Genomic DNA, 24,013 nt, shown 5'->3' on the forward strand with positions numbered 1-24,013 from the left:
CTTACTGTCACACACACTGACGGTCTACGGGGGAGTTACTGTGTCTCGGGGGGGGGTCATTATACGGTCTGCAGGGGAGTTACTGTGTCTTGGGGGGGTCATTGTACGGTCTGCGGGGTAGTTACTGTGTCTCGGGGGGGGGGGGGTCATTGTATAGTGTCAGTGTAAGGAGTGGACATAACATAATTTCTCATCATTTCAGGTGTTGCGTTCTCGGGTGGTGACATTTCAGCTAATCCAAGCCAAGAGTAGAGGTGAGTTACTGAGGATTTAGTTGTTGGGGTGTCATGTGTAGAGTGTGGCCAGGGCAGGGGTTGGGGAGACTGACAGTAGCAGGTTAGGTACGGTATATGAGACAGAGTCAACAGAATGTGGGAGGGACTAGGTGGGGTATTGGAGGGTATTGATGTACACGTTTAACAGACATATCTGGGCTTGGTTGGGCTTGGTGAGGCTTGCATTGGGTGAGGCTTGCATTGGGTGAGGCTTGCATTGGGTGAGGCTTGCATTGGGTGAGGCTTGCATTGGGTGAGGCTTGCATTGGGTGAGGCTTGCATTGGGTGAGGCTTGCATTGGGTGTGGCTTGCATTGGGTGTGGCTTGCATTGGGTGTGGCTTGCATTAAGTGTGGCTTGAATGTGGGCGGGGCTACATTTACCTCGGATTAATTGGCTCTCTGGATTTCTTCTAGCCACAGACACCGGTCACACTGGCATTGGCAAGACTTTGGTTTCTTTCCCGGTGAAGAATTCTGCTAATATTCGTGAATCTGTGGCAGGTGAGACACGTGATGCAACTGGCCTCTCCCAGTCACCAAACACAGTTCAGCCACAGAATGGTGTGGGGTGTGAGGTCTCTATAAGTGGGGAAGAGTGGTCTGAGAGGGAGGTACAGTCAAGCAGCAGAGAAGCACAGCAAGAAGAGGAGAGGACTAGCACAGGGCCACAACAGGCAGAAGACCCCTCCTCCAGCTCTGATTCCAGCTCAGACTCTAGCTCTGACTCTGAGGACGAGCAGCCTGCAAAGGCACGTGACCCTCTGAGTTTAGATCAGGAGACATGGAATGTGAAAGGGAAACCTACCGCATCCTTACAGGGACTGTCCAGTGCTGAGAAGTCTGCAGAATCACATGATCATTTACAGCCACATGATGAGGGGACAGTGGGACGTGAGACATCACAGCCACATGATGAGGGGACAGTGGGACGTGAGACATCACAGCCACATGAGGGGACAGTGGGACGTGAGACATCACAGCCACATGATGAGGGGACAATGGGACGTGAGACATCACAGCCACATGGTGAAGGGACAAAGGAAAATGGGACATCCCAGCCTTATGGCAAGGGAACGGCAGAATGTGAGACGTCACAGCCCCTTTCCGTTGTGACATCACATGTGATCTCTGGGCATAGTGACCAAGATCTTCATTGTGGGCAAGTTGAAGTATGTGCTCCAGATACCCATAGTTCTGCTCCAATAGAACTTCATACAGAAGAGCCAGGACATCACTCTCCACTGGCAGAAGCAGTGTCAGGTTCTGTTCCTACGTCTCAGTCTGAAATTTTGGAAGAGAACTCACCAAGTAAAGAAGCTGAACCTGATGAATCACGTGAGCTTGCTTCCTCTGACACTAGTAACTTTATCTTCCTCTCTGTCATATCTCTTGACTTGATGCTATCATCTGTTGCTTGAGCTGGTTTCTGGTCCCTTAAAGGGCTAGAAAGATAAAAAAAAGTTCTGTCTGGTCCTTCAAGCTGAGGGAATTGTGGACTGCCTGGCCCTACAGAATAGGAAGTTAGTGGGTTCCAGCAGGATCCTACAAGCTGAAAAGTTAGCATGGTCTTGACTGATCTACAAATAGAACCCATGGCAGAACATGCTGCAATCTGAGATGTCATTGCAGAAAATGCAGCATGTCTGGGACACATGCAGGAACTGTTAGCGCTTTTGTTTTGCAGAGCTGCGCTACATCCGGCTGTTCTCTTCAAGTAGTGCTGTGCTGTGGCTGCACTGTGTAAGTTTTTTTTTTTTAACACAGTGCAGCCAGAACAAAGCTCTGTTTGAAGAGAACAGTCAGAGCTGCGGAGTAGTAGTGCATTGATGATTGACTTTCAGGGATTACATTTTTTCTAATGACACAGTGAGTCAACGGATCATCTATAATTACTATCTGGAATATCACTCCTGACCAGCAGGAGGAGGAAAAGAGCACCACAGCAAAGCTGTTATATATCACCTCCCTTCCCTCCAACCCCAGTCATTCTCTTTGTCTACGTTAAGAGCAAGGAGGTGGTAAAGTTTAGGTGTCTAGAAGAAGTATTTTATTATTTTTCAGCAGTGCAAGTTTGTTCTGCTTTCTCCTGGGGTGTAGCCGTAGTCCATGTCAGTCTCTTCAGTAGAGCAGTGGTGGCTTTTATGCAATGGGAACTTGTGGGGTACAATCCTCACTGCGCCTCCCAAGTAGTTAATGCTGCCCTAACATTGAAAGCCTGAGTAAGATTACTCAGTCTTTGTCTTTTTTCCACAGGTCCATGTGAGGGAGGTTGCCTCTCAAACCTAGTGAGCTGCCCTGCTGCCTGGCAGATTTCATTGAGGTAAGTGCTATTTTTATTTTCTGAGCAGTATAAGGAAAAAGATGGCATTTTAATACTTAATTTGGATGGGACACCAGATACATTGCCCCTATTGAGTTAAGGGGCTAATGTAAGGCAGTGTTTGCTGGCACTGGGGACGAGGAGACATAGGCTCAGTTAGTATGTTCCGGTCTAAGAGGTGGTGTGTGTTTTACTTGCTCCCGGCGGTTTTACTTCAGTGAATAATCATGCCAGCCGGGAGGTTAGTTTTGTTACGCCCACAATGTGTGGGGCGAGCTGAGGCGGCAAGATTTTTGTTGCGCGCCCTTTCTCTTCTCTTCCTGTGTTCCGGAGGGGAGACATTTGGTTGCGGATTGCAGTTTGTGTACTAAGGTCGCCGGACATTGGGTGCAGCGCTCTGGATTGAGTCAGGAATTCATCTAACACTATTATCTCCGGTATCCAGAAGGGCAGGTAGGCACCTCAGCAAAGGCTAAGCTGAGGTGTAGAGGCTTTCCGGGGTGTTTGAGAACAACTTTTTCATGTTTTTGCATTAAAAATAAAGCAGTTTCGTTTTATATTTAAAGGGACAGTAACATTTTTTTTTTTGTTAAATTCAGATTAAAATATAAGTATTTTTATTTCTAATTTGTTCAATTCTGGGTAAAGATGGACCAGGAGGCCCTGGAAAATGTTACTTGTACTTTGTGTTTTGATGCTAACATGGAACCGCCAATCCCTTTCTGTTACTCATGTATTGAGAGAACTTTGAATTACAGGGACAGACTTTTTGATTCTGAGCCAACATTGTCTAAGGCGGATGCTGTTCAGGGGTCTCCTGACAATGTTCAAGATATGTCGCAGCTTTTTCCTCAAGTGTTCCAAATTTTATTGTCTACACATGCAGTGCCCTGCGCCTCCTCTCAAACTCCGCCTGGAGTTACGTTGCAAGACATCGCTACCCTCATGTCTTCTGCGGTATCTGATGCGCTGTCTGCTTTTCCCATGCTGCAGGGAAAGCGCAAGAGGAAATCTATGGATTCAGTGAGTAAGGTTTCTGACACATTAGTAGCTATTCCGAAGGTTCCTTCCCAGAATTCTGAGGAGTAGGATATTTCGGTAGCATCTGAGGGGGAAATCTCAGACTTGGAAAGTGTAATTCCTTCTTCTGATGCTGAAGTGGTATCATTCAGATTTAAGCTGGAACACCTCTGTTTGTTACTTAAGGAGGTTTTGGCTACCTTGGACGACTCCAACACTACTGTCGTAGTCAATCCTAAGTAGTCTAGCAAGCTAAACAAGTATTTTGATGTACCTTCCATGGTGGAGGTTTTCCCTGTACTAGATCGGGCTACAGAGATTATTGCTAGGTGAATGGGAGAGACCTGGTATCCCTTTTTCTCCATCCCCTAGTTTTAAGAAGATGTTCCCAATTGCTGACTCTATCAATGAGTCTTGGAAGACGGTTCCCAAGATGGAAGGGGCAATTTCCACTTTGGCTAAGAGAACCACTATTCCCATAGAGGATAGTTGTTCCTTTAAGGATCCTATGGATAAGAAGTTGGAGGGGTTGCTCAAAAAGATGTATGTTCACCAGGGTGTACAATGGCAACCTGCGGTGTGTATTGCTACTGTCACTAGTGCGGCGGCATACTGGTTTGATGTGTTGTCTGACTCTATTCAGGCAGACACTCCCCTTGAAGAGATCAAGGCCCTTAAGTTGGCCAATTCTTTTATTACGCATGCTTGCCTACAGGTTATCAAGCTGGGAGCAAAGATTTCTGGTTTTGCCGTTCTGGCCCGCAGAGCCTTATGGTTGAAATCCTGCGGATGTTTCGTCTAAGCTTTTGGCTATTCCCTACAAGGGTAAGACCTTGTTTGGGCTGGGCTTGGCTAAAATTATTTCTGACATTACGGGGGGAAAGGGTCATTTCCTCCCTCAGGATAAGAGGAATAGACAGAAGGGACGTCTGAGTAATTTTCGTTCCTTTCTAAACTTCAAAGGTAATCCTTCCTCTGCCAAGCAAGATCAATCCAAACCTTCCTGAAGGACCAACCAGTCCTGGAACAAGGGGAAGCAATCTATGAAGCCCGTTAATGACTCAAAGTCAGCATGAAGGGTCTGCCCCTGATCCAGGGCTGGATCTTGTGGGGGGCAGACTCTTCTTCTTTGTTCAGGCCTGGGTTCGGGATGTTCCAGATCCCTGGGCGGTGGACATTGTGTCCCAAGGATACAAACTGGAGTTCAAGACCTTTCCTCCCAGGGGCAGGTTTCTGCTCTCAAGATTATCTGTAGACCAGATAAAGAGATGCGTTCTTACACTGTGTTCGAGACCTTTCCGCTCTGGGAGTGATAGTTCCTGTTCCAATGCAGGAACAGGGTCTGGGATTTTACTCCAATCTGTTCGTGGTTCCCAAAAAAGAGGGAACTTTCAGACCAATTTTAGATCTCAAGAGTCTATAAACAAGTTCCTCAGAGTACCGTCCTTCAAGATGGAAACTATTCGTTCTATTCTTCCCTTGGTTCAAGAGGGTCAATTCATGACAACTGTAGATTTAAAGGATGCATACTTTCATGTTCCTATCCACAAGGATCATCACAAGTTTCTGAGGTTCACTTTTCTAGAGAAACGCTTCCAGTTTGTGGCTCTTCCTTTCGGCCTTGCCACAGCTCCCAGAATTTTTTCAAAGGTTTTGGGATCCCTGTTGGCAGTGCTCTGGTTACGGAGCATTGCAGTGGCACCTTATCTGGATGACATTTTGGTTCAGGCGCCATCCTTTCAACAAGCGAACTCCCACACAGAGACATTGTTATCTTTTCTGCGTTCTCACGGATGGAAGGTGAATTTGGGAAAGTGTTCCCTAATTCCAGCTACAAAGGTAGTGTTCCTGGGAACCATAATAGATTCCCTATTGATGAAAATATTTCTGACAGAGGTTAGAAAATCAAAGATATTCGACTCTTGTCTGATCCTTCAGTCCTCTCCTCGGCCATCAGTGGCTCAATGCATGGAGGTGATCAGTTTGGACATTATTCTGTTTGCCCGTTTCCACCTAAGGCCTCTGCAGTTATGCATGCTCAGGCAATGGAATGGGGATTATGCGGACCTGTCTCCGCAAATTCTTCTGGATCAGGCGACAATAGATTCTCTTCCTTGGTGGCTGTCTCCGGATCATCTTTCCCAGGGAACCTGATTCCGCAGACCCTCCTTGGTGATTGTGACAACGGACGCCAGCCTGCTGGGTTGGGGAGCTGTCTGGGGCTCTCTAAAGGCTCAGGGGACACGGACTCTGGAGGAGTCTGTTCTCCCCATAAACATTCTAGAGCTGAGGGCAATTTTCAATGCTCTTCTGGCCTGGCCTTAATTAGCGTCAGTCCGGTTTATCAGGTTCCAGTCGGACAACATAACTTCAGTGGCTTACATCAACCATCAGGGAGGAACTCAGAGTTCCTTGGCCATGACAGAGGTAGCCAAGATTATTCGGTGGGCAGAGACCCAAAACTGCGGTTTATCTGTGATCCACATTCCAGGAGTGGACAATTGGGAAGCAGATTTTCTGAGCAGACAGACTTTTCACCCGGGGGAGTGGGAACTCCATCCGGAGGTGTTTTCCAGCTTGATTCTCAAATGGGGACAGCCGGAGCTGGATCTCATGGCATCTCGTCAGAATGCCAAGCTCCCAAGGTACGGGTCAAGGTTGAGGGATCCTCAGGCTGTACTTATAGATGCTCTGGCGGTCCCTTGAAATTTCAGTCTAGCATACCTATTTCCTCCGTTCGCTCTCCTTCCTCGGGTCATTTTTCAAATCAAACAGGAGGGTGTCGGTAATCCTCATTGCACCGGCGTGGCCTCGCAGGATCTGGTATGCAGACCTAGTGGAGATGTCATCTCTCCCACCTTGGAGACTCCCTCTGAGGAAGGACCTTCTACTTTAAGGGCCCTTCCTTCATCCAAATCTCGTTTCTCTGAAGCTGACTGCTTGGAGGTTGAACGCTTAATCTTATCTAAGCAGGGATTTTCTGAGTCGGTCATTGAGACCATGATTCAGGCTTATAAGCCTGTTACCAGGAAGATTTACTACAAGATATGGCATAAATATCTGTATTGCTGTGAATCCAGAGGCTACTCTTGGAGTAGAGTTCAGATTCCTAGACTTCTGTCCTTTCTCCAAGAGGGTTTGGAGAAGGGTTTATCGGCAAGTACCTTGAAGGGTCAAATATCTGCCTTGTCTATTTTGTTACATAAACGTCTGGCGGATGTACCAGACGTGCAATCGTTCTGTCAGGTTTTGGTCAGAATCAGGCCTGTGTTCAAACCTGGATCTTAACCTTGTTAAGTTCTTCAGCAAGCTCCGTTTGAGCCTATGCATTCCTTAGATATTAAGTTATCTTGGAAGTTTTGTTTCTTGTTGCTATTTCTTCTGCTCGTAGAGTTCTCGGCGTTGCAGTTTGAATCTCCTTACCTTAATTTTCATTCGGATAAGGTAGTTTTGCGTACTAAGTTAGGGGTTCTCCCTAAAGTGGTTTCGGATAGGAAAATTAATCAGTAGATTGTTATTCCTTCTTTGTGTCCTAACCCATCTTCTCATAAGGAACGTCTGCTGCACAACCTAGACGTGGTGCGTGCGTTGAAATTCTATCTACGGGCGACTAAGGATTTTCGCCAGTCTTCTGCTCTGTTTGTAGTTTTCTCTGGGAAACGTAAGGGGCAGAAAGCTACGGCTACTTCTCTTTCTTTGTGGCTGAAGAGTATTATTGGGTTTGCCTATGAAACTGCTGGACAGCAGCCTCCTGAGATGTTACGGCTCATTCCACGAGGGCTGTTTCCTCTTCCTGGGCATTCAAAAATGAAGCTTCTGTGGAACAGATTTGCAAGGCTGCAACTTGGTCCTCTCTCTACACTTTTTCTAAATTCTATAAATGTGATACTTTTGCCTCGGCTGAGGCTTCTTTTGGTAGAAATGTTCTTCAAGCAGTGGTGCCTTCTGTTTAGGTTCCCTGTCTTGTCCCTCCCTTATCATCTGTGTCCTCTAGCTTGGGTATTGATTCCTAATAGTAATTACAGATGATCTGTGGACTCAGTGTGTCATTAGAAAGAAAACGAAATTTATGCTTACCTGATTTATTTATTTCTTGACATGGTGAGTCCACGGCCTGCCCTGTTTATTTAGACATGTTTTTTTCCTATTATAAACCTAAGGCACCTCTGCACCTTGTTACTTCCTTTTTCTCCTTTTACTTCGGTCGAATGACTGGGGTTGGAGGGAACGGAGGTTATATTTAACAGCTTTGCTGTGGTGCTCTTTGCCTCCTCCTGCTGGTCAGTAGTGATATTCCCAATAGCAATTATAGATGATCCGTGGACTCACCGTGTCAAGAAAGAAATACATTTATTAGGTAAGCATAAATTTCATTTTTATCCCTCCCCATTAGCCTTTCCCTGTAAAGCTGTGCTGTGACTCCTGTAAACAGTGCACCATTTGTATTACTGCATGTTTACCTTATTATGTGATGTTAGACCAAGAGCACAGGAAACTCATTTATTCTAGAGACCTTTTAAAAGCTTAACACAATGTCCTTTTTTCTCTATAACTAATTTGCAATGCAATATATTATGTATCCTCCAGTTATCAACACATTGCAGTTGAGCTGGTGCTTTATTGTAACTTGTAGATACAGCACACTCAACCACAGTCTCCGGAGAAGGCTTACCCTCCTCGTAGGTACATCAGTAAAGGAAGTCTCCGAAGAAGGCTTACCCTCCCCGTAGGTACATCAGTAAAGGAAGTCTCAGGAGAAGGCTTACCCTCCCTGTAGGTACATCAGTAAAGGAAGTCTCCGGAGAAGGCTTAATCTCCCTGTAGGTACATCAGTAAAGGAAGTCTCCGGAGAAGGCTTACCCTCCCCGTAGGTACATCAGTAAAGGAAGTCTCCGGAGAAGGCTTACCCTCCCCGTAGGTACATCAGTAAAGGAAGTCTCCGGAGAAGGCTTACCCTCCCCGTAGGTACATCAGTAAAGGAAGTCTCCGGAGAAGGCTTACCCTCCCCGTAGGTACATCAGTAAAGGAAGTCTCCGGAGAAGGCTTACCCTCCCCGTAGGTACATCAGTAAAGGAAGTCTCCGGAGAAGGCTTACCCTCCCCGTAGGTACATCAGTAAAGGAAGTCTCCGGAGAAGGCTTACCCTCCCCGTAGGTACATCAGTAAAGGAAGTCTCCGGAGAAGGCTTACCCTCCCCGTAGGTACATCAGTAAAGGAAGTCTCCGGAGAAGGCTTACCCTCCCCGTAGGTACATCAGTAAAGGAAGTCTCCGGAGAAGGCTTACCCTCCCCGTAGGTACATCAGTAAAGGAAGTCTCCGGAGAAGGCTTACCCTCCCCGTAGGTACATCAGTAAAGGAAGTCTCCGGAGAAGGCTTACCCTCCCCGTAGGTACATCAGTAAAGGAAGTCTCCGGAGAAGGCTTACCCTCCCCGTAGGTACATCAGTAAAGGAAGTCTCCGGAGAAGGCTTACCCTCCCCGTAGGTACATCAGTAAAGGAAGTCTCCGGAGAAGGCTTACCCTCCCCGTAGGTACATCAGTAAAGGAAGTCTCCGGAGAAGGCTTACCCTCCCCGTAGGTACATCAGTAAAGGAAGTCTCCGGAGAAGGCTTACCCTCCCCGTAGGTACATCAGTAAAGGAAGTCTCCGGAGAAGGCTTACCCTCCCCGTAGGTACATCAGTAAAGGAAGTCTCCGGAGAAGGCTTACCCTCCCCGTAGGTACATCAGTAAAGGAAGTCTCCGGAGAAGGCTTACCCTCCCCGTAGGTACATCAGTAAAGGAAGTCTCCGGAGAAGGCTTACCCTCCCCGTAGGTACATCAGTAAAGGAAGTCTCCGGAGAAGGCTTACCCTCCCCGTAGGTACATCAGTAAAGGAAGTCTCCGGAGAAGGCTTACCCTCCCCGTAGGTACATCAGTAAAGGAAGTCTCCGGAGAAGGCTTACCCTCCCCGTAGGTACATCAGTAAAGGAAGTCTCCGGAGAAGGCTTACCCTCCCCGTAGGTACATCAGTAAAGGAAGTCTCCGGAGAAGGCTTACCCTCCCCGTAGGTACATCAGTAAAGGAAGTCTCCAGCTAATCAAACTTTAAAAGACCTTAGTTTCATACAGGGTCCCACAATAAAGCAACTTTTCAGGCACACACGTAGCCCTTATTCATGCCTGACTTATCAGTACCAATACAGTGTTTAAATAAGGCGCCAAAAAGCAAACGCTGCCCCCTAGTGGTCACAATCTAATCATCTTAGAAAACTTAAGAGGAAACCGTATTCAGCTCCTTTTCTTATTCATTCTCAAAATTATGCAAGTGCCCCCTCTAGTGGTTATCTACATTTGTGTATTTAAATAAAAAACTCCTTTATCAAAAAACTTTTATTTATTATAACGTTTTTAAAAAAAATCCTTTTATGTCAGAAATAGTTTTTCATGAAAGCACAACCTGATTTGATACTTAATCTGTGCTTATTTTTTCAGATTTTGAAACCTCTACATAAGACTTAGTGCAAGGAAAATATAATTACCAGAAAGCTGCCCAATTACATTCATGATTGCAGCCTCTGGGTGTCATGGTATCAAGTTTATTGATCCAATATATCTCCCTTCTATTTAACAGAACCTCTCTGTTGCCCCCCCTCTTCTAGGGGTTTGGACTTGTTCTGTTATCTGAAAACAGAGTTGTCTTATGCCATGTGCAGCTTATATAAAATGTGATGAGACTGGGGCTTCAAGATTTTTACATCTGTTTGATTTATGTTCTGAAATTCTCTCACGGACCTCTCCTGTCGTTTGGCCAATGTAGAAAAAAAGGACACTGACATTTTATGATATCGATTATATACCTTGATCCACATGTAAGGAAATCCCTAATTGAATATTTTATTTCCTGTATATGGATTATTATTAGTTATTTGTAGGGCACCAACAGGTTCTGCAGGGACAGGGGTCTAATATGCAGGTGACGGTTATGAGAGACAAAGGGATAGAGGGCTCAGCCAAGAGTCTCTCATGAAGGTGATCTACAAAGCAGCTGGGCTCATGCTAAGGGGGAAACATCCTGCCCTTGGTCTACCTATAAAACCTAATAGTGTTAGGAAAACACTGGCATATATTACAGACATGGCCTCCTATGAATAATGCATTCCATGACTTCCCAATGGCAGCCTATAAAAGGGGACCCAATGTTCAGGACAAGTTAGTAAAGGCGGATGTGGGGGGGGGGGGTAAAGGTACTAACTAAACAATCATTTTCTTCATATCGTACAATGGATTGAGGTTAGCGCTGAGCTGGGGCAGCTGCTAGCGCGTGTAACGTCTGCTGGTTGGGAGGGTATTACCCATGTGTGAGGGCACTTACGCCCTAGTCACATGCTGTGTACATAGACGTGCTGCTGTGCGGCTGGGGGAAGTTGTAATGAGTTTACTAATGAAATAGTTATCCAGCCCATCTGCATATTAAGGCCCATGCCCACTCGTGCGCTAGTGATGTGTAAGGTTCAGGGTACAACTATAGTCAGCATGAGATGTGACGTTACCGCTGCTGCACCTGGAGCTACAAGATGTGGCGCTTATTTACCGCTCTTGTGCTCCACCATATGTCCCCGTGTGAGTGAGCAGCAGTTTGCTCTGCGTTGGATCTAGGGCTGCAACAACTAATCGGTAAGATTGATCATAAAAAGAATTGTCAAAGAATCTCATTATCAATCAGGTGGTCAGCGATTAGTTGGTTAATTGCACAGCACCAGCTGCTTCAATCCGATGAACTCCAGCACATGGTGTTGTGCAAACATTTTTATTTATTATCGGATGATTATTGTCCGATTAATCGGATAGAAAAAAGATTAAAAAAATAAATTCCATTTTTTTTGCACAATCTTAGTTGCAGTAGATCATCAGATTAAAGCCGCTGATGCTGTGCAACTGACCAACTAATCGCTGACCACCTAACTGATAATGAGGTTTGTTGACAACTATTTTTATCATCAAACTTACCCATTAGTTGTTGCAGCCCTAGTTGGATCTATTAACATATGGTGAGATGAGTTCAGTGTCTCCCATCCACCCCAGTGCTGTGCACTTTATAGCAAGGTACAATGGGTACTGGCAGATTAGGGTGACCCCTGACCCAGGCGGTGAGTTTCTGGCCATGGAGATGTTTCGGACAGTAGCTTATTTATCTCAGCTGTGCATGTTCTGTCTCTGTCTCCTGTTCATATATCGCTCACTTTATCTCTGTTCCCAGCAGCTGCCACGGGCGGTGAAGCGCTTGACAACTCTACGTACAAGAACCTGCAGCACTACACCTACACACCCTACACCTTTGTGGATTTTGATGTGGAACTTTCTCATGTGAGACTCCAACAGCCGTCCTCAGGGAGACCGTCACCGCGTCACTGAGCTTGTGCAATAATCAGTCTGTAATGTCCAATAAACTGTTAGTATATTCTGCGTGCACCTCCTGTGTGGTTCTGCTTTATCACATGAACTTACACATCACGACATGCTGCGCACCCCCACACATCACGTGACAACCAGCATAGAAACACATCACGTGACATCACATTAAATACAGAGTGCCTATACATCATGTGACGCACTGCGCACACAGCCCAGACAAACGCCACGTGGAGTACTGCACATCCCCACCCATCACGTGCCACACTGCATACAGTAGATACACATCACATGAAATACAACGGACCTATACATCATGTGACTACATAACGCTGCATAGACGCACATCACATATGACATGCTGTACACACAGCATAAACGCACGTGACACTCTACACACATAACGCAGACGCACATCACGTGACACCCTGCACACATAACGCAGACGCACATCACGTGACACCCTGCACACGTAACGCAGACGCACATCACGTGACACTCTGCACACGTGACACTCTGCACACGTAACGCAGACGCACATCACGTGACACTGCACACGCGACGCACATCACGTGACACTCTGCACACGCAATGCAGACGCACATCACATGCCACACTGCATACAGTAGATACACATCACATGAAATACAACGGACCTATACATCATGTGACTACATAACACTGCACAGACGAACAACTTATATGACATGCTGTAAACACAGCATAAACGCACGTGACACTACACACAACGCAGACGCACATCACGTTACACTGCACACGTAACGCAGACGCACATCACGTGACACTCTGCACACGTAACGCAGACGCACATCACGTGACACTCTGCACACGTAACGCAGACGCACATCACGTGACACTCTGCACACGTAACGCAGACGCACATCACGTGACACTCTGCACACGTAACGCAGACGCACATCACGTGACACTCTGCACACGTAACGCAGACGCACATCACGTGACACTCTGCACACGTAACGCAGACGCACATCACGTGACACTCTGCACACGTAACGCAGACGCACATCACGTGACACTGCACACGTAACGCAGACGCACATCACGTGACACTGCACACGTAACGCAGACGCACATCACGTGACACTGCACACGTAACGCAGACGCACATCGCGTGACACTCTGCACACGTAACGCAGACGCACATCGCGTGACACTCTGCACACGTAACGCAGACGCACATCGCGTGACACTCTGCACACGTAACACAGGCGCACATCACGTGACACTCTGCACACGTAACGCAGGCGCACATTGCGTGACACTCTGCACATGTAACACAGACGCGAGTCACGTGACACTCTGCACATGTAACACAGACGCGCGTCACGTGACACCGCACACGTAACGCAGACGCACATCGCGTGACACTCTGCACATGTAACACAGACGCGCGTCACGTGACACTCTGCACATGTAACACAGACGCGCGTCACGTGACACTCTGCACATGTAACACAGACGCGCGTCACGTGACACTGCACACGTAACGCAGACGCACATCGCGTGACACTCTGCACACGTGACGCACATCACGTGACACTCTGCACACGTAACGCAGACGTACATCGCGTGACACTCTGCACACGTAACGCAGACGCACATCGCGTGACACTCTGCACACGTAACACAGGCGCACATCACGTGACACTCTGCACACGTAACGCAGGCGCACATCGCGTGACACTCTGCACACGTAACACAGACGCACGTCACGTGACACTCTGCACACGTAACGCAGACGCACATCACGTGACACTCTGCACACGTAACGCAGACGCACATCACAGACTCGCTTTACTTGACACTGCACGCACATCAGATGTACGTCATATTTCTTTCCAATGGCATGGAGAGTCCACGATTCCATTCATTAATGTTCAGAATTCGACACCTGGCCACCAAGAGGAGGCAAAGACAACCCAGCAAAAGCTTAAGTATCCCTCCCACTACCCCTACTCCCCCAGTCATTCTTTGCCTCTGTAACTTGGAGTAAGGCGATGATGGTGCTCTGAAATAAATTGGATTTGAGTCCTTTAATGGGTAGCTTCCCTGCACGATAGGACTGGGGTTAATGCTGTGTCCATGTAAAACTCTTAGTCAGAGTATTGGTAGCTGTTAGCTGCTGGATGTTGCAGGGATCTTCTCTGTGCTAACACCCCTCCTGGCAACTCTGCTTTCCTTTCTACTTCAGGTCCCTGTCAGAAGTTGGATGAAGCTGTCACACCTGAAAGTGCTGTGTCTGCTCCACAGCAATGGCTCCACAGGTAAGTGCCTTTATTCCTTCACAGGGTCAAGACAGAAGGCACTATCGGGTTGTCACACCCTATGTCCTCCTTAAAGGGCCTTGGTGACGTTTGTTATTTTCATTTATTGGGATACATATATTTGGGCAGTGTTCATGCAAGGTGTTTGTGGCTTCAGTACTTGATCCGCTTTTACTGGGATCTTATATGCATTTGGGACTGAGGCATGTCAGGGCAGGGGTTCCTTTTTTTTAGGACTCTGTATGTGTTTTTTACTTGTAAGGAGACACGCACTTGCTTAGGATTTACTGTAAAGAGCATCCTATTATGGAGGAAGGGATGGACTTGGGTGGGGGGTTGTATCATAAATGTTTATTTTGTGAAGATGCCCATGTTATTCCCCTGCACAATTATGTTCCACATGTTTGACATCTATGCTGCAATCCAAATCTAAAAAAGACTAAATGAACTAATATGGCTGGAAAATGTAACCCCTCAGAGCCTTCTACCTCTCAGGACTCTGTTCCTCAGTCCCGTCCCAAGATGTTGCACAAGCAGTACCCTGCGACTCAGCTCAGTCTCTTTCTAGAGGAGTTTTTTTTTCCTGGAGACTTTGCAGCGCAGGTTGGGGAGTCCAACTACCTCCATGCATTGCACTGAAGGGCGTGCAGATTGAAGAGAGAGAAAAAAAAAACGAGAGACGTTTGGAACGTCTTAGATTCGTCAGGAAGATTTTCATGGAAATTGAATCTGATTGTTCCCAGAAAACAAACCTTGGTATTGGGGACCAGGGAACTCTTGTCCAGATTTATCTTCCACCCATGGTCTCAAAGGAGAGACAAAAGAGTGTCTGTGTGTGCTCTTGTCAAAAGAAAGATGTAGCCTGAATCAAGATATTGTCCAGGTAAGGAGCGACAGCGATTCCTTGTGTCCTGGCCACTGCTAAAAGGGCCCCCTGTGAGCTGTGGCCAGACCAAAAGGAGGAGCTACAAATTGAAAATGTTTGTCTAGAAAGGCAAACCGTAGGAACTGGTCCCTGGGAATGTAAAGGTATGCGTCCTTCAGGTCTATAGTGGTCATGAACGGATTCTCTTGGACCAACAGAAGACTGGATCTGATAGTCTCCATCTTGAAGGGACTCTCTTGGTGGCTCTGTCAAGATCATCTGTCCGAAGACACATGCTTTTTGAGACCATCTTGGGAGATTGTGACTACGGATGCCAGCCTTCTGTGCCGGGGTGCAATCTGGGGTTCCCTGAGAGCTCAGGGAACCTGCTCGCCTGAGAAATCTGTCTTCCCCATCAATATTCTGGAGTTGAGAGCCATCTTCAATGCTCTAATGGCATGGCCTCAACTTCGTTCTGCCTGGTTTATCAGATTCCAAACGGACAACATAACATTTGTGGCTTATATCAATCATCGGGGAGGAACAAGGAGCTCCCTGACTATGAAGGAAGTCTCTCGCATCCTTCAGTGGGCACATCACAGTTATCACATTTCGGCCATTTATATTCCAGTAGTGGACAATTGATAGGCGAACAACCTTAGCAGACAGACGTTCCATCCAGGGGAGTGAGCTCTTCATCTGGAAGTGTTCTCTGCGATAACCCTCAGGTGAGGTACTCAGGAGATAGACCTCATGGCTTCTCGTCTCAATGCCAATCTGCCCAGATACGGGTCGAGATCATGAGACCCTCAGGCAGTGTTGGTGGACACGTTATCGGTTACTTGGAAGTTCAGACTTATTTGCAGATCTGGTAAAAATGTCATCCTCCCCTCTGTGGAGGTTGCCTCTGAGGATGGACCTTCTACTTCAAGGTCCATTCTGTCATTAAAATCTAGATTTCTCCAACATAGGTGTGTCCGGTCCACGGCGTCATCCTTGTGGGATATTCTCTTCCCCAACAGGAAATGGCAAAGAGCCCAGCAAAGCTGGTCACATGATCCCTCCTAGGCTCCGCCTTCCCCAGTCATTCTCTTTGCCGTTGTACAGGCAACATCTCCACGGAGATGGCTTAGAGTTTTTTGGTGTTTAAATGTAGTTTTTATTCTTCAATCAAGAGTTTGTTATTTTAAAATAGTGCTGGTATGTACTATTTACTCTGAAACAGAAAAGAGATGAAGATTTCTGTTTGTAAGAGGAAAATGATTTTAGCAACCGTTACTAAAATCGATGGCTGTTTCCACACAGGACTGTTGAGAGGAATTAACTTCAGTTGGGGGAAACAGTGAGCAGACTTTTGCTGCTTGAGGTATGACACATTTCTAACAAGACTTGGTAATGCTGGAAGCTGTCATTTTCCCTATGGGATCCGGTAAGCCATTTTTATTGAATAAGAATAAAGGGCTTCACAAGGGCTTTAAAGACTGGTAGACATTTTTCTGGGCTAAAACGATTGATTTATAAGCATTTTTAACAGTTTATAGCTTTGAGGAGTTATTTTATTCTTGGGAATTATGTTAAATAACCGGCAGGCACTGTATTGGACACCTTTTTCACTGGGGGCCTTCTCTAATCATAGGCAGAGCCTCATTTTCGCGCCACTAATGCGCAGTTGTTTTTGTTTCCCCTCTGGGCTTGGTTGGGTCTCAGCAAAGCAGATACCAGGGACTGTATAGGGGTTAAATATAAAAACGGCTCCGGTTCCGTTATTTTAAGGGTTAAAGCTTTCAAATTTGGTGTGCAATACTTTTAAGGCTTTAAGACACTGTGGTGAAATTTTGGTGAATTTTGAACAATTCCTTCATACTTTTTCACATATTCAGTAATAAAGTGTGTTCAGTTTAAAATTTAAAGTGACAGTAACGGTTTTATTTTAAAACGTTTTTTGTACTTTGTTATCAAGTTTATGCCTGTTTAACATGTCTGAACTATCAGATAGACTATGTTCTGTATGTGAGGAAGCCAAGGTTCCTTCTCATTTAAATAGATGTGATGTATGTGACACAAAATTTAGAGAAAATGATGCCCAAGATGATTCCTCAAGTGAGGGGAGTAAGCATGGTACTGCATCTTCCCCTCCTTCGTCTACGCCAGTCTTGCCCACACAGGAGGCCCCTAGTACATCTAGTGCGCCAATACTCCTTACTATGCAACAATTAACGTCTGTAATGGATAATTCTATCAAAAACATTTTAGCCAAAATGCCCACTTATCAGCGAAAGCGCGACTGCTCTGTTTTAGAAAATACCGAAGAGCATGAGGACGCTGATGATAATGGTTCTGACATGCCCCTACACCAGTCTGAGGGGGCCAGGGAGGTTTTGTCTGAGGGAGAAATTTCAGATTCAGGGAAAATTTCTCAACAAGCTGAACCTGATGTGATTACATTCAAATTTAAATTGGAACATCTCCGCGCTCTGCTTAAGGAGATGTTATCTACTCTGGATGATTGTGACAATTTGGTCATTCCAGAGAAATTATGTAAGATGGACAAGTTCCTAGAGGTCCCGGGGCCCCCCGAAGCTTTTCCTATACCCAAGCGGGTGGCGGACATTGTAAACAAAGAATGAGAAAGGCCCGGCATACCTTTTGTCCCTCCCCCTATATTTAAGAAATTGTTTCCTATGGTCGACCCCAGAAAGGACTTATGGCAGACAGTCCCCAAGGTCGAGGGGGCGGTTTCTACTCTAAATAAACGCACTACTATCCCTATAGAAGATAGTTGTGCTTTCAAAGATCCTATGGATAAAAAATTAGAGGGTTTGCTTAAAAAGATGTTTGTTCAGCAAGGTTACCTTCTACAACCAATTTCATGCATTGTTCCTGTCACTACAGCAGCGTGTTTCTGGTTCGATGAACTAGAAAAGTCGCTCAATAAAGATTCTTCTTATGAGGAGATTATGGACAGAATTCATGCTCTTAAATTGGCTAACTCTTTTACTTTAGACGCCACTTTGCAATTGGCTAGATTAGCGGCGAAAAATTCGGGGTTTGCTATTGTGGCGCGCAGAGCGCTTTGGCTAAAATCTTGGTCAGCGGATGCGTCTTCCAAGAACAAATTGCTTAACATACCTTTCAAGGGGAAAACGCTGTTTGGCCCTGACTTGAAAGAGATTATTTCAGATATCACTGGGGGTAAGGGCCACGCCCTTCCTCAGGATAGGTCTTTTAAGGCTAAAAATAAACCAAATTTTCGTCCCTTTCGCAGAAACGGACCAGCCCCAAGTTCTACATCCTCTAAGCAAGAGGGTAATACTTCTCAAACCAAGCCAGCCTGGAGGCCAATGCCAGGCTGGAACAAGGGTAAGCAGGCCAAGAAACCTGCCACTGCTACCAAGACAGCATGAGATGTTGGCCCCCGATCCGGGACCGGATCTGGTGGGGGGCAGACTTTCTCTCTTCGCTCAGGCTTGGGCAAGAGATGTTCTGGATCCTTGGGCGCTAGAAATAGTCTCCCAAGGTTATCTTCTGGAATTCAAGGAGCTACCCCCAAGGGGGAGGTTCCACAGGTCTCAATTGTCTTCAGACCACATAAAAAGACAGGCATTCTTACATTGTGTAGAAGACCTGTTAAAAATGGGAGTGATTCATCCTGTTCCGTTAGGAGAACAAGGGATGGGATTCTACTCCAATCTGTTCATAGTTCCCAAAAAAGAGGGAACATTCAGACCAATCTTAGATCTCAAGATCCTAAACAAATTTCTCAAGGTTCCATCGTTCAAAATGGAAACCATTCGGACAATTCTTCCTACCATCCAGGAAGGTCAATTCATGACCACGGTGGATTTAAAGGATGCGTATCTACATATTCCTATCCACAAGGAACATCATCGGTTCCTAAGGTTCGCCTTTCTGGACAAGCATTACCAGTTTGTGGCACTTCCATTCGGATTAGCCACTGCCCCAAGAATTTTCACAAAGGTACTAGGGTCCCTTCTAGCGGTGCTAAGACCAAGGGGCATTGCAGTAGTACCTTACTTGGACGGCATACTGATTCAAGCGTCGTCTCTACCACAAGCAAAGGCTCATACGGACATTGTCCTGGCCTTTCTCAGATCTCACGGGTGGAAAGTGAACGTAGAAAAAAGCTCTCTATCTCCGTCAACAAGAGTTCCCTTCTTGGGAACAATAATAGACTCCTTAGAAATGAGGATTTTTCTGACAGAGGCCAGAAAATCAAAACTTCTAAGCTCTTGTCAAGTACTTCATTCTGTTGTTCTTCCTTCCATAGCGCAGTGCATGGAAGTAATAGGTTTGATGGTCGCGGCAATGGACATAGTTCCTTTTGCGCGAATTCATCTAAGACCATTACAACTGTGCATGCTCAGTCAGTGGAAGGGGATTATACAGACTTGTCTCCGACGATACAAGTAGATCAGAGGACCAGAGATTCACTCCGTTGGTGGCTGACCCTGGACAACCTGTCACAAGGGATGAGCTTCCGCAGACCAGAGTGGGTCATTGTCACGACCGACGCCAGTCTGGTGGGCTGGGGCGCGGTCTGGGAACCCCTGAAAGCTCAGGGTCTTTGGTCTCGGGAAGAATCTCTTCTCCCGATAAATATTCTGGAACTGAGAGCGATATTCAATGCTCTCAAGGCTTGGCCTCAGCTAGCAAAGGCCAAATTCATACGGTTTCAATCAGACAACATGACGACTGTTGCGTATATCAACCATCAGGGGGGAACAAGGAGTTCCCTGGCGATGGAAGAAGTGACCAAAATAATTCAATGGGCGGAGACTCACTCCTGCCACTTGTCTGCAATCCACATCCCAGGAGTGGAAAATTGGGAAGCGGATTTTCTGAGTCGTCAGACTTTTCATCCGGGGGAGTGGGAACTCCATCCGGAAATCTTTGCCCAAATAATTCAATTGTGGGGCATTCCAGACATGGATCTGATGGCGTCTCGTCAGAACTTCAAGGTTCCTTGCTACGGGTCCAGATCCAGGGATCCCAAGGCGACTCTAGTGGATGCACTAGTAGCACCTTGGAGCTTCAACCTAGCTTATGTGTTCCCACCGTTTCCTCTCATTCCCAGGCTGGTAGCCAGGATCAAACAGGAGAGGGTATCGGTGATCTTGATAGCTCCTGCGTGGCCACGCAGGACTTGGTATGCAGATCTGGTGAATATGTCATCGGCTCCTCCATGGAGGCTACCTTTGAGACAGGACCTTCTTGTTCAAGGTCCGTTCGAACATCCGAATCTGGCCTCACTCCAACTGACTGCTTGGAGATTGAACGCTTGATTTTATCAAAGCGAGGGTTCTCAGATTCTGTCATTGATACTCTTGTTCAGGCCAGAAAGCCTGTAACTAGAAAGATCTACCATAAAATATGGAAAAAATATATCTGTTGGTGTGAATCTAAAGGATTCCCATGGAACAAGATCAAAATTCCTAAGATTCTATCCTTTCTTCAAGAAGGTTTGGAGAAAGGATTATCTGCAAGTTCTTTGAAGGGACAGATTTCTGCTTTATCTGTTTTACTTCACAAAAAGCTGGCGGCTGTGCCAGATGTTCAAGCTTTTGTTCAGGCTCTGGTTAGAATCAAGCCTGTTTACAAACCTTTGACTCCTCCTTGGAGTCTTAATTTAGTTCTTTCAGTTCTTCAGGGGGTTCCGTTTGAACCCCTACATTCCGTTGATATCAAGTTATTATCTTGGAAAGTTTTGTTTTTGGTTGCAATTTCTTCTGCTAGAAGAGTTTCAGAGTTATCTGCTCTGCAGTGTTCTCCTCCTTATCTGGTGTTCCATGCAGATAAGGTGGTTTTGCGTACTAAACCTGGTTTTCTTCCGAAAGTTGTTTCTAACAAAAACATTAACCAGGAGATAGTCGTGCCTTCTTTGTGTCCGAATCCAGTTTCAAAGAAGGAACGTTTGTTACACAATTTGGATGTAGTTCGTGCTCTAAAATTCTATTTAGATGCTACTAAGGATTTCAGACAAACATCTTCCTTGTTTGTTGTTTATTCTGGTAAAAGGAGAGGTCAAAAAGCAACTTCTACCTCTCTCTCTTTTTGGCTTAAAAGCAGCATCAGATTGGCTTATGAGACTGCCGGACGGCAGCCTCCTGAAAGAATCACAGCTCATTCCACTAGGGCCGTGGCTTCCACATGGGCCTTCAAGAACGAGGCTTCTGTTGATCAGATATGTAAGGCAGCGACTTGGTCTTCACTGCACACTTTTACTAAATTTTACAAATTTGATACTTTTGCTTCTTCTGAGGCTATTTTTGGGAGAAAGGTTTTGCAAGCCGTGGTGCCTTCCATTTAGGTGACCTGATTTGCTCCCTCCCCTCATCCGTGTCCTAAAGCTTTGGTATTGGTTCCCACAAGTAAGGATGACGCCGTGGACCGGACACACCTATGTTGGAGAAAACAGAATTTATGTTTACCTGATAAATTACTTTCTCCAACGGTGTGTCCGGTCCACGGCCCGCCCTGGTTTTTTTAATCAGGTCTGATGATTTATTTTCTCTAACTACAGTCACCACGGTATCATATGATTTCTCCTATGCAAATATTCCTCCTTTACGTCGGTCGAATGACTGGGGAAGGCGGAGCCTAGGAGGGATCATGTGACCAGCTTTGCTGGGCTCTTTGCCATTTCCTGTTGGGGAAGAGAATATCCCACAAGTAAGGATGACGCCGTGGACCGGACACACCGTTGGAGAAAGTAATTTATCAGGTAAACATAAATTCTGTTTCTCTAAAGGCTGACTGCGTGGAGATTAAACACCTAGTTCTATCTAAAAGAGGTTTTTCTGAATAGGTCATTGATACTCTGATTCAGGCTCATAAGCCGGTGCCTTGTCTGATGTATCACAGAGTGTGGTGCACCTACCTATCCTGGTGGGAGGCTTGAGGTTTCCCTTGGCACAAGGTGAGAGTTCCTCAGATTCTGTTATTTCTCCAAGATGGTTTGGAGAAAGGTTTGTCTGCTAGTTCTCTCAAGGGTCAGATTTCTGCCCTTTCTGTCTTGCTACACAAAAGGTTAGCTAATCTTCTGGACGTTCAGGCCCTAGTTAGAATCAAGCCTGAGTTTAAACCTGTTGCTCCTCCTTGGAGCCTTAACCCTTTCCGGTCCTTTAAATGTTTAAATTGTGCGGCCATTAGGTCTTATTTAATTTTGCTGCAATTTTTTGAATTTCACAGCTAAATAGCAAGTCACCGCTAGATGTCACTATTTAACTGTGAAATTCAAAAGCGGCAAAGTTGGAATATATCCGACATTTGAGCACATGCGCTAAAACCCTTTGTCGGATATATTCCGACAAAGGACCGCAAAGGGTTAATCTTGTTCTTTGTTTTCGGCTCCGTTTGAGCCTATGCACTCTGTTGATATTAAACTTTTATCTTGGAAGGTTTTGTTTTTGTTGGCAATTTCTTCTGCTTGTAGAGTTTCAGAATTATTGGCCTTACAATGTGATCCCCCTTATCTTGTTTTCCATGCGGATAAGACTGCTCTACGTACCAAGTTGTTTTTTCTTTCTAAGGTGGTCTCTGACCGCAATATCAATTAGAAGATTGTAGTTCCTTCTTCTCCTAATCCTTCTTCTCAGAAGGAATCTTTGTTACACAACCTGGATGTGGTACGTGCTTTGAAATTCTATCTCCATGCTACCAAAGATTGTAGGCAATCTACCTGTTTGTGATGTATGCCAGTAAGCGCTACGGCAACCGCTCTTTCCTTTTGGTTGCGGAGTGTTATTCGTTTGGTTTATGAGGAAGCTGGTCAGCAGCCTCCTGAGAGGATTATGAACACGCCCTTTTATTTTCCTAATAATCTGGCACCTCTATAACCCTAGTGCATCTCCTACTCTTCCTTATTGAATGACTGGGGGAGTATGGGAAGTGGGAGCTATATTTAAGCTTTTGCTTGGTTGTCTTTGCCACCACCTGGTGGCCAGATGTTGAATTCCCAACAGTAATGAATGGAATCATGGACTCTCCATGTCAGGAAAGAACATCATTTATCAGGTAAGCATAAATTTTGTTATCCAGATGCACAGCATAGACGCACATCACATATCGCCACGCGCACAGACACACATTTACATATCGCCACGCGCACAGCATAGACGCACATCACATATCGCCACGCCCACAGCACAGACGCACATCACATATCGCCACGCGCACAGCACAGACGCACATCACATATCGCCACGCCCACAGCATAGACGCACATCACATATCGCCACGCGCACAGACACACATTTACATATCGCCACGCGCACAGCACAGACGCACATCACATATCGCCACGCGCACAGACACACATTTACATATCGCCACGCGCACAGCATAGACGCACATCACATATCGCCACGCCCACAGCACAGACGCACATCACATATCGCCACGCGCACAGCACAGACGCACATCACATATCGCCACGCGCACAGCACAGACGCACATCACATATCGCCACGCGCACAGCACAGACGCACATCACATATCGCCACGCGCACAGCACAGACGCACATCACATATCGCCACGCGCACAACACAGACGCACATCACATATCGCCACGCGCACAGCACAGACGCACATCACATATCGCCACGCGCACAGCACAGACGCACATCACATACGCACATCACATATCGCCACTCGCACAGCACAGACGCACATCACATATCGCCACGCGCACAGCACAGACGCACATCACATATCGCCACGCGCACAGCACAGACGCACATCACATATCGCCACGCGCACAGACGCACATCACATATCGCCACGCGCACAGACGCACATTTACATATCGCCACGCGCACAG

General features: G+C 46.3%; 1 protein-coding gene across 1 annotated transcript; it reads left to right on the forward strand.

Moving 5' to 3' along the window:
- Positions 1–202: 202 nt before the first annotated feature.
- NDUFV3 (NADH:ubiquinone oxidoreductase subunit V3) lies at positions 203–12,062 on the forward strand (the record flags this gene model as incomplete). The annotated part of the gene is made up of 3 exons (XM_053696302.1): positions 203–254; positions 691–1,611; positions 11,851–12,062. Coding segments are annotated over 3 exons (1,128 nt in total), but the record flags the coding sequence as incomplete, so codon positions are not given.
- Positions 12,063–24,013: the final 11,951 nt, after the last annotated feature.

The sequence above is a fragment of the Bombina bombina genome, unplaced genomic scaffold, assembly GCF_027579735.1.
Source record: "Bombina bombina isolate aBomBom1 unplaced genomic scaffold, aBomBom1.pri scaffold_1073, whole genome shotgun sequence".
Taxonomy (NCBI): domain Eukaryota; kingdom Metazoa; phylum Chordata; class Amphibia; order Anura; family Bombinatoridae; genus Bombina; species Bombina bombina.